At 34.9% G+C, this 12200-nt stretch overlaps 1 protein-coding gene across 1 annotated transcript in view; it reads right to left on the bottom strand.

Moving 5' to 3' along the window:
* The window catches only part of ITFG1 (integrin alpha FG-GAP repeat containing 1), a 143757-nt gene extending 132341 nt beyond the window's left edge, over positions 1 to 11416 (bottom strand). The window contains exons 1-2 of the mRNA XM_012002454.1: positions 11355 to 11416; positions 10706 to 10878 (exon numbers count right to left, since the gene is read on the bottom strand). Coding sequence (XP_011857844.1) covers positions 10706 to 10755 — 50 coding nt within the window. The 5' untranslated portion in view covers positions 10756 to 10878; positions 11355 to 11416. The remainder of the gene's footprint in view (positions 1 to 10705; positions 10879 to 11354) is intronic.
* Positions 11417 to 12200: the final 784 nt, after the last annotated feature.

The following is a 12200-nucleotide window of genomic DNA, read 5'->3' as shown; positions in this document are numbered from 1 at the left end:
TCCTGGCTACTCCCTAAGTTAGATTCAGGACTTGAGAGGGACATGGTACTCTCCTACGGTCTGGATTGTATGATTCCCCAGTGGGAAAGTGGACTGCAGAAAGAGTCTCATTCACCTTTTCCTGTATGGGGGAATCACTCCCAGTTCCTGGCCCACTCTGGTCAAATAGGCTTCCTGTTTTCCTTCTTCTTCCTGTTTTTTTCTTGTTTCTTTTCTGTTGACTTCTTCATGTTCCTTCTTGGAAAATGTATTCTAAGTGTAATAGTCTACATGCTGTTTTGCTCTTCGAAGTATGAGGTGTGCTTGAAATGCTTCTAGTCAGCCATCTCTACCACTTGGTCACAAGGGTGTGCTGGAGAGCTCTGACATGAATGGCTGAGAGAAGGTCCAGTTCTTCAAACCCCTGGGGGCAGCAGGTAAGGGAAGAAGGATAAGGTCCCTGAGTAAAGAAAGACCTGGAGGAACTGGAGACTACTCCACCTTTCCTAGAGTGACAGTTCTGAATTCCAATGACTGTTACTTGGTGGTGAAATGATATGTTTGGATAGCCATGGAGGCAAAAGCTCACAGCTGAAGGGCCGCTGCCTATGCGTCTCCAAGATTTTAACAATAAATTTGGCTTTAATGATTCTTACAATATACATTAAAATAGAAGGCAGATGGCTTAAAAAGAGCTTAATATAAAAAAGACATCTTGAAACACTCGATGGAACTTCTGAATACAGAATGCTAGTGCTGGTACAGAGTGCCGAATTTCAGTTATTTATTTTCAGATTCTAGCATAATGCTCCTTCGTAATTATAGACAAATTATTGAATAAATACGTAGCACAGTGAAAAACATTGTGCAATGAACTAGATCTACTTCTGAGTGATCCACTCAATTCTACTACTAAGTGAGTGATCTTAGATAAATCACTTAAGTTCTCTGTGCCCTAATTAATTCATAAATAAGTAGACTATGTGATTTTATATTTCCTTTCAGCCCTAAAAGCCCAGGAGTATAATTTTTAAAAAGTATTGAAACACAGAAATCTATGTGCCTTAATAAAAGTAAATAACATTCACGACCAGAGAGATTTACTAAAACACAAATGAGAATAAAACACAGATCAGTGAACAAAACAACCACCATTAGACAATCCTCCTTCCCATAGGAACAGTGTTCAAGATGATTCTTGGTGCAGATTTTCACTGAGAGACAACGGACTAAAAACTAGAGAAAATGTAAATTAATGTATTAAAATATAAAAAGGTCAAACCTGTAAGTGCCTTATTGAGTCTGTGTTGATTTAGAGTGAAGATGAATTCTATTTCAAACTGGCAGTATTTCCAATGTTTCTTTTTCTTTTTTCTTGAGGTGGCGTCTCACTCTGCCACCCAGGCCGGAGTGCAATGGCACGATTCAGCTCACTGCAACCTCTGTCTTCCAGGTTCCAGCAATTCTCCTGCCTCAGCCTCCTGAGTAGCTGGGACTACAGGAGCCCGCCACCATGCTGGCTAATTTTTGCATTTTTAGTAGAGACAAGGGTTCACCATATTGGCCAGGCTGGTCTTGAACTCCTGACCTCAAGTGATCTGCCCACCTCAGCCTGCCAAAGTCCTGGAATTACAGGCATGAGCCATCGTGCCCAGCTATTTCCTATTTTTTTCGAGCTAAATATTTCATGACTGACAAATGATAATGATATAGGGAATGCCTGATTTGACAGAGGATCAATTATAAAATGATTTTATCTATATCTGGTGCTTATTAATCTATTCAAAAATCCTCGTTAAAATTTTGTTTAACAGGACTCATTTTATTGGCTGATCAAAATCAACCAGGTTTTTTATTATTAGACTATAGCACTGGATAAACTCAAGACTTAGCCCACTAACTCACTTCATTAGGTATTTTCTCAAGGATGCCAGATGCTGAAGAGGCAGCCAGCCATATAGATGTGACCTTGTCTAGTTTCCCCAATGTGTTAAAAAAAAAAAAAAGTCTTTATGTTTCTGAGGTTTCTGATTATAAAAGCAATGCTATGGTGTAGTAAATGTGAAAAGCAGCACAAGAAAGAATAAGTACCTGCTACTAAAACAAAGAGGGAATTATTCTGGTTCTTTAAGACTCCTGCTCTCAAGGAACTTGTATTTGTTTTTTTTCTATTAACAGAAGGGTTACCAGTTACTTTTAAGAGTCAAAATTTGTATTCATATTTAAAAGACTAGAGAAATCTGTCTTTTAAAATAAGTCATGCGCACTGCTCCAAAATACTTCAGTTAAAAGAAGGCCTGCTGAGGAAAAGGCCTCTTCTTTAGGTATGACATTTTCGGTATTCTTTTTTTTAGCAATGTTAACAACTAATACATAGTATATTTAAATGATTATACTATGTCCAAGATCTTAATGCTGCAATCACTAGATGCAGGCAATTTAAACATTGTAAAAACTTACTTTGTGGAAGTAAAAAGCTGTTACCAATAAATTAAAGACATATAAAGCCTAATTTAATGGGACACCCTGTACTTTCCTCTCGCATTTATACTCTTATTTTGACAACTTCTCCGTAATGCACCAGAAGTATATGCTTCATTTCACAGATGAAGAAATTATGACGCTGTCAGGCTTTTAAAGCAAACCTTTTTATATCAAATCTAATTCTCATGCCACTGTGCCATGTCGCCTTGATACCTGACTTACATTTGTTATGTTTGCACATTGGTATGAAGAAAACACTTAGATCAGTCTGAACCAAGCTTCTTTTCTGCAAAAACAGAGACGAGGTCTTGATATTCTATTTAGATTTAGTGACAAATATATGAAGAAAAACAGGCTATAGGCTGGGCGCGGTGGCTCACGTCTGTAATCACAGCTTGGGAGGCCGAATCACGAGGTCAGGAGATCGAGACTATCCTGGCTAACACAGTGAAACCCCATCTCTACTAAAAATACAAAACAACTGGCCGGACCTGGTGGCGGACGCCTGTAGTCCCAGCTACGTGGGACGCTGAGGCAGGAGAATGGCGTGAACCCGCGGAGCTTGCAGTGAACCAAGATCGCACCATTGCACTCCAGCCTGGGCGACAGAGTAAGACTCTGTCTCAAAAAAAAAAAAAAAAAAAAAAAAAAAATAATGCTGATTTATATTTTCCTTATACATTCTTTCTGTATAGTATGTATTCTTTATTTCTGTTTTTGCTTATGAAGAAAGTGAGAAAAGGTGATGGGCTTATGTAAACAGATGTATCTTGCTACCAAAGACTTATTATGTGTTTTAAAAATTCACATACACAACATTGAAAACAATTATCCAATATAGCGCTTAATCTACCAGCCTTAGGAGGAAAAGGTTACGAAGTGAGGATCTGTAAAGATTTTGACATTTTAAGCTACCTCCTGAAATCTACAGAAACACACTTCCTGCTGATACCTTTTAATTCTCCCTTTTAGTGTTAGTCATTTTGTTTTTCCTTTTTTTTTTTTTTTGGAGATGGAGTCTCGCTCTGTCTCCCAGGCTACAGTGCAGTGGTGCGATCTGGGCTCACTGCAAGCTCCGCCTCCCGAGTAGCTGAGACCACAGGCGCCCACCACCAAACCCAGCTAATTTTTTGTATTTTTAGGAGAGATGGGGTTTCACCATATTAGCCATGACGGTCTCGATGTCCTGGCCTCGTGATCCGCCCGCCTCTGCCTCCGCCTCCCAAAGTGCTGGGATTACAGTGTGAGCCACTGCGCCCTTCCCTTTTATTTCCTTACAGACAAGGTCTGGCTCTGTCACCCAGACTGGAGTGCAGTGGTGTAATTACAGCTCACTGCAACCTCCAATTCCTAGGCTCAGGTGATCCTCCTACTCAGGCCTCCTGAGTGCCTAGGTACCTGCCACAATGCCTGGCTAATTTATTTCATTTTATTTTTTGTAGAGATGGGGTCCCACTATGTTGCCCAGGCTGGTGTTGAACTTCTGGGCTCTACTGATCCTCTCACCTTGGCCTCTGAAAGTGCTAGGATTACAGACTTGAGTCACCACACCTGGCCTGTTAATAATTTTCTGTTGCAAGTTTTCAACGTATTCTACCTTTACTTAAATTAGTCTAATCTGACTAAGTCACTGGGATTTGGAAAAAAAAATTCTTAGATTGATACACTTTAACTTACATGTTTTAAATGTTCTGAAACATAAACAACCCTTTGGGATATATAGTTGTAGGAAAAGAAGAGAAATGAAATACCCATCAGTTCTTTCCGTATCAATAATCTGTGTAGTCTACAGTTGGTAGGAGGTGACCGAGCTGTTCACAGATCTCTCGGAATTAAAGTCATCACTCACATTGTGCCAGTCTAGCTTAATTATAGGTTTCTTAGTTAAACTTAAGAGGGAAAGGGAAATGAATGGTATTTCAATCTTCACAAGGAACTTTCAGGGTAGGTATAACCACCTTCATTTTATAAATTTACAGATACATAGACAGGTCAAATAAATGACAAAAGGAAACAGAAGTACAAGTGGTAGCACTGGCATTTCAACTGAGATCCAAAGTACATGATCTTTATTTAATTCTCTTATCCAAAGATGCATTTAACAGTAAACTTTTAACTGTATGTGAGAGATGATGCAGTGCATGTGTTTCACAATTTGAGCATAAATGTTGTCTGTACATTTGTAAAAACAATCTCCATTTGTGTTTTATTTCTCCTCTTATTAATATATGTGACTGAAAGTATATATATAACAAGAGAGGCCTGAATCTAAGTCTTGCTCTATTCACAGACTATTAGGAGAGGGATTTTCCATCTTGTCATCCTGGTGATTCCATACACAATAACCACTAGTCTGATTCATATAGATAGTGAAGATATACCAAAAAAGAGTGCAAAATCTTCCACATCACTATTCTTTTGAAGAGGACTGCTAACTATTCCTTGGCAGTCATAAAACTTTGTGGCCACTATTCTTGTAAAAAAGCTGATTGATATTAAATAAAATGGATTTAAGTATATTATCTCAGAATGGCATTCTCCTTTCCCAGCATTGCCCTACAAAATACAAAAGTTAACCGTATATGTTGATGATTCAACAGCTAAAAAGCTTACTTTACTTTATCATAGTATAATTTTATGTAAAAACAAATTTAGAAGTGCACTCATCAGTGGACTTCATGGACATCATGGAAAATGATGAAATTTATCTTGGTACCACTAGTGTATAAGTAATGAAATTTACCAACATAATTTGTACGGAAAGACAAGTATATACACTCATATATCATTTACTACTTTCTCTCTGTAATTAATGATGTGCTATCTTATACACATAAACTGCTTGGAAAATGATACTTCTTACCCAGTGTCTGTAAGTCGTATTTTCTGGGTTGCTTTCACAGTGGTAACTAGTACTTTGTAGTGAGTAAATTTCATTTCTGTCTTGTTCACTTCTATAATCAAGGTAGTCAATGAGCTGAATAAAGACATTTTTCCAGAACACAGCACAAAAGATACAAGTTAAAAAATGTGCGTGTATCAGGAGAGAGAAGGAGGACAGACCTACAACTTCCCTCATGTGTTCTAATATGAGCTTTAGAAACAAATTAACAAGTAAATAATAATAATAAAAAAACTAAGAGAATGAAAGAGAAGACAAAAATAACAGAAATTTACAGGAGTCACAATTCAACTCCACATGATAACATTTCAAACTACTATGGATAAAGTACAAATCCAGTATCTTAGAACATAAGAGGTTACCTGCAATGAACAATCAGATTATCACCAGACTTGACTAGCAAAAGTGAATATTGGAATTTAATGGCGAAGTGTCTTTAAGGATATGAAGTAAAATAATTTTGAATCTAGAATCCTGTACTCAGCCAAGTTAGCAATTCAGGCTGGAGGAAAATAAAGAAAATTTCAGACATGTAAAGTTTCAGAAAGAGGCTGCAGACTCTCCCAGATAGAATTACTTGATAATGTGTCCAGAAAAATGGAAACTGAAGAAAGAATGAAAGATATAATATTCAATGGTGATCAGAGAAACCAGTAAACCCTGTAGCTAAGTGTAAATAACTGTAGCAACAAAATGTGAAAATCATTCCATCAATTGATAATACCACTGAATGAGAAGTAATTGGGGTGGGGAGAGAGAGAACTAGAAGTGTCCTAAAATTCTTGCCTTACATATTAACTCCAGTAGTTCATTAAAGGTAAAATTTAAGTATAGGTATTAATATTTAAATGTAACCACTATGACAAAAACAAAAATTTTAATATGTTAACCCCCTTAGGAACTATAAAAGGAAGAAAATGTTGAATAATCCAATAAAAGGTAGAAAAGAAAATAAAAATAAAGATTTAAATACTATAATTAACAGGAATGATATTTCAGATAACCATTCACTGAGCTATTAAACTACCAGAAACATTTCAACAAGTTTCTAAAAGTATTGCATAAGCCACATTTATATTTGCAATGCCATACTAAAAGAACAAAAAATGAAGAGATAGACTCAAATCCAAAAAACAACGATAAATGCAACTTCCCAAACATATTTATGTGAACTCTTTAAAATACCTTTCTAAATAATTCTGTGTATATGCAAAATTTTAAATAAGAAAGAACAAAGAAACCACATAGTATCAAAATATATGACCTGAAGCCAAGCTCACAATATTTAGTCTTAAAAGCACTTAATAGAAAACAAGAGTAAACACCTATTAGTTTAGTATTCAATGAAATAACGTAAAAAATAAAAAATAAAAAATAAAAATAAACTTGAAGAAAGCAAAACAGGAAAAAATGTAAAAACAAACATAAAGAAAATATTCATAGAAGAAATTCATCTTACTGAAAATAAAGGTGATTCTTTGAACCTCTACAATACCAACAAAAACACAGACATGACTGAAATAATAAGACGGAGGAAGAAGCCTTTATCAAGTCTGATGAAAGAAATTAAAAAGGCAAATAATACTAAAAATGTGAAGGAGTCGTATCTAAAGACTTAAAGAAAATTTAAGAAGTATAAAGGAATGCAACTTTACACCTATAAATTTAGTAAGGGTATTTAATACTTTAAAATTGATTGCTGACAAAATAAATAATGTGTAATATATCTTTTAATGTATCTCCGTTGGGATTAACGGTAGAATTAACTCTCACTGTCTACAAAGGTTTCTTCCCTCAGAACTAATTAGTGGAGTTCTTTTTCCATTTTATTATGGGACTAAGAATTTTAGTATGGGATTCATTATAGTAGATGAATAGGCAATATTATTGAAAGAAAATTTTTTGATCTTTACAAATTCCAAGTTATGAAGTTGGAGTTGGTTAAGTGAAGGCTAGCCAACATAGCAATTATGAGGTGTTCTTCGATAATGAGACACAATGAGTTTACATCCAGGACAATATTTCTTTCTTTCTTAACATTTATAATTTCAACTTTTATTTTAGATTCACAGGGTACATGAGCAAATTTATTACATGGGTATACTGCATGGTACTGAGTTTTGGGGTATGACTGATCCCATCACCCAGGTACTAAGCACAGTACCCAACAGTTAGTTTTTCAACTCTTGATCTCCTTCCTCTCTTCCCTCTCTAGTAGTTCCCAGTGTTTACTGTTGGAATTTTTATGTCCATGAGTACACACTGTTTAGCTCCCACTTATTAGTGAGAACACGCAGTATTTGATTTTCTGTGCCTGTGTTAATTTGCTTAGGAAAATGGCCTCCAGCTGCATCCAGGTTGCTGTAAAGTACAAGATTTTGTTATTTTTCATGGCTGCATGGTATTCCATAACGTATTTATACCATATTTTTAAAAATCCAATCCACTATTGATGGGCACCTACATTGATTCCACGTCTCTGCTATTGTGAATAGTGCTGCAATGAACATACATGTGCATGTGTGTTTTCGGTAAAACAGTTTATTTTCCTGTGGGTATATACCCAGTAATGGGATTGCTGGGTTGAATGGCAGTTATAAGTTCTTGGAAAAATCTCCAAACTGCTTTCCACAGTGGTTCAACTAATCTAGATTCCCACCAACAGTGTATAAGTGTTCCCTTTTCTCTGTAGCCTCACCGGCATCTCTACTTCATAGAGAAAATTAAAAAGAATAGTGGCTAGAAATGTTCCCACAGATGTAGGCCCTTGTACTATCAACCTCTATGCCTTTTTAAAAAAGTAGAACATCTGCAACATAATGTAACCTTTCATTGATGAGTCAGGGTCATTAATGTAAAGGTAAATTATTGTATAAAGCTGAGGATGCGGATGAAAATGCAGATTATAACCGAATTAGGAATTCCAACTTACTAGCTGTATGATATTGGGTAAGTTGTCCGATTTATCTCAGACCATTTTCATATTTGTAAAATAAAGATAATAACTAACCTATGAAAAATGAGGCTAGAGTAATACAAAGTAAAATTATTTCATAAACAAAAACCATTTTTTCCCCAGCATTAACTAACAGGCAATATATTACATTTGGCCATTTACAGATGTACTTGCCATTTTATAGGTTTGGGATGCCCTCATAGCTGATACTCAGACTTCTGAGTGTGCTTCTTTGCTGCCAAAAACGTTTTTTATTCTTAGGTACTTCTAGGCTTGGAACTCCTATAAAAGCCCAATGGAAGCTCAGGTTTTGCTATCCAGTTTCATCCAGTGACTTGCAATATATTAGTAACAATAAAACTCTTCTTAAATATGTCAACATTTTGACTGTATCATACAAAGGTGATAGGAATAGTCAGAATGAAGACTAAGAGTCACACTCTTAAATGCAGTCACCAGATAAAATTCTCAAAAGAAGGAAGAAATATTCACTCTATGTGCTTGACATGATACATTACTAACATAACTTCTATAGTACCAGTGTTAAATAAATATTTATTTATTACTAGGAAATTACAATCTGTCCTTGAATTTTAGAAAATGACCTAACAAGGTCTAGAGCATTAATTTTAATATGATTTGTCAAATTTTCCTACAGAAATGTAACAGCAACTCTAAATAATATTCAGATTTAATTTAAAGTTAGGGCTACTTCTCATCTGTGATGGAATGAACATTGAGATGAACTGAACTCTATCCTTCAATTTTCATCTACCTTAAAAGAACAGAAAAGAAATAATTGATTTTTACACAACTGCTTTTATAATGGTATTAAGACTTTCATAAAAAAGTACAACTGCCTTTAGTACTTATTTTTCCTGCAGAACTAAAGTGTTCACTGCTGAGTTAGCAGTTGATACCATCTGTATTGCTAAATGGCAAAGGAATTGTTAACAAAAAACGCTGTTGATAAAGAACTTTTATAGTAAAATATAAATTATTTAAATATTCTAAGGATGAGTAATCACAGGATTAAATGAATTTAAAATGTAATTTCTTATTCTTCTGAATAGACCCAATGTCTAAAATAAAGTAATTTTGCAGTTCTTTGCTTTTATGTGTCACTATGCTTTCAAAAGGAGTAACACTCACGTTCCATTCAGAAGTTTGTTTTGGCTATATCAGATCTGTTTCACACACGTAGGTTATAAGTACATATTAAACTCTGCATAACACCATGGTCATGTCCTTGGAAAACTCTACAAACATGATGCAGAGACATTATAATTTCAAACCAACGTGCTTAGGAAAGTTAACATACAGACTCTCCACGCTTTTCTATAAATAGTTTAGGAACACTCACTAATGATAAATATTTCTCTAAATATCAGATTTCCAGACAACACTGGTGTTAAAAGCAATAATAGGTCTGACTTTTTCTGAAGAAGTTGTTTTGTATCATGAGCCTGGTTCTGAATATGGAGCTGAATCACTAGTAATTCCAGAGTCAACAAATAAATTAATACACAGAAAAATAATGTAAAAGGAAAGAAAGAATAAGGGCCAAGGAATATCATTAATTGTGAGATGAATAAAATGATAAGGTATTAAAATTTAGGAACAGTCATATTTATGGCATCTGTCAGGATTCAAGCTAATTATGAGTTTAACTATATTGGTTTATCTATTGGTACTTCTATTTCAAAAATTAAAGTAATTGCAGCATTAAAAGTCACTGCTAATGCAATAAATGTACTCACAGTTTACACATACAGAAAATATCAATAGTCATGGTGGAATTTCCAGTGTCATTACAAAACAAGCAATAATAATGTAACAACATTTACCAAATGTAAAATCAATATGCCAAGAGTATCTTTCTAAGTCATTCATTTACTTTTACCTTATTTAATCTTTACTATAACTCCATGACAGAGGTACAATTATTACACGTATTTTACACATGAAGAATTTGAGTAACATGACCAAGGTCACACAGAGGGTAAGTGGTTGGACTGCGATCAAAGCCTAGAGTCAGTTCTTAACCACCAGTGTCTTCGGTCTCAAAATGTAATTGGGTCATTTGCCTATAAAAACTTTTGACCTCTTAAAGATTAAGTTTTACTGAGTGAAATATAACTTTTTACTTCAGACTGGGTGTTCATTTTTGTTTTACAGATAATGAATCTGTGGGAAAAAAATAGGTATTCTACGCAGTTGTGAGAAGTGCAGGGATCAAATTAAAACACAGGAACTGAGCTCATCATGTTCCTTATTTAAGAGATTATAACATATTTAGGTACTATTCAGTTGCAAAGCACCATGGTTTGCAAATATTTCTCACATAGTTTACAAATATTTCTCACTTGATTTAATTTCCTTACCTTCCAGATGTGTTCTTTAGTATGACCAGAGCATCTGGATAGCCATCCATATTGTAGTCTCCAATATGAAGGGTAATTGGAATTGGTATTTCAGTTGGTTGCTGTTCATCCACAAACGGCACAAAGCCCCAGAGTGTGCCCTTATTACTGAAATCTTGTAGGACTGGAACCCACTATGGATTAAGAGAAAAGGATCAGACTTTCTAGTTATGAAAAAATTTACAATTTGCAAAACAAATGATCCATTAAGTTTTCAAGATAAGCATTATTTTACTTAACGTCTTTATCTCTACAATATGGTAGGGTATCATAATTTACTCTAGTGAATAGGTGACACTCTGGGGAAAGAAAAAAAGTAGTCTCCGTTAGAATTTATCCTACTCATTTTTGTCTAACTGGCACAGAAAGCCTTAGAAAGTTTTTCACAATATTGCACGAATCTTAGGATTGAACTGATATTAATACACATCTAGTCAGATTACATAATTTAAAACTGTGTCACATAGAAACACTCAAATGAATATTTTAAAAAAACTAGAGCAAACTGTAATATCATCTAATACTGATGTCCTTTTGGGAGGACCAACTTAGGAGGAAAGTTAGAACATGACAGAGACCCCCTTGTTCATTCTGCTGCTGTGCCTCTTACACATGCAGATGACTTCAGTCATTACCTTCCAGCCGAGCAGCTCCTGAGGCTTTGCAAACAACACCAGGCCTGACAGGCTTCATCAGTAACTGACAGGCAATTCTCAGCCAAGAAGAATGAGCTCTGTCACTAAAATGGCCGGAAGCTACATTTTTAGTAAATTCCTTTATTTCTATATTAATGGCCATGAAGAGAACAGAAAGAACAGGCTGATTTCAAAATAAGCTTTTAGAAATCCCTTTCTCTTCAGATAACATAAATCTTCACTTTTTAATAACTAGAAATCTGAAGAGTAGAAATCATGCCATTACAGTTATAGATGTGCCCACAATTTGCTGAGTATGAATGCTGGCACATAACCTGAAGATGTCTGAGCAGAAGCAGGCACAGCTGACTTGAGATGGCAGGAGACCAAACATGCCTAGAGATTCCTTTCCTTTCCTTCTAAGCAGGTGACTCATTTATATGGCTGAAAGTCAAATTATATTAAAGACGGTTTCTTGAAAACGGGTTAATAAACAGAGTATTTGCAATAATTTATATATTTTCCAAAGAAAGTATAATTTACCAGAGAAAAAGGAAACTTGGAAAAGACATATTTACAGAAAATGAGTGTTTTAAAAAAATTGGTATGCATCTTTAATAATTTTTCAATCTTTCTTTAAGCAAAACAGTATTATTTTATATATCATTAAAATGTTTCAATGGTTTCACTTGATTTTTTAAAAACTGTTGGGTTTTATTTTAGCAGATGAGGTATTTCACTGCCACGTTATCACAAATTTCTGAAGAGGCTGACAGGTTATTAATGAGAATAAACCACATTGAATAAAGTATTCCTGTTAA

Source organism: Mandrillus leucophaeus, unplaced genomic scaffold (assembly GCF_000951045.1).
Source record: "Mandrillus leucophaeus isolate KB7577 unplaced genomic scaffold, Mleu.le_1.0 Scaffold689, whole genome shotgun sequence".
Lineage (NCBI taxonomy): Eukaryota > Metazoa > Chordata > Mammalia > Primates > Cercopithecidae > Mandrillus > Mandrillus leucophaeus.
The sequence above is the reverse complement of the archived record's forward strand: the minus strand, read 5'-3'. Positions and strand labels throughout refer to the sequence as shown.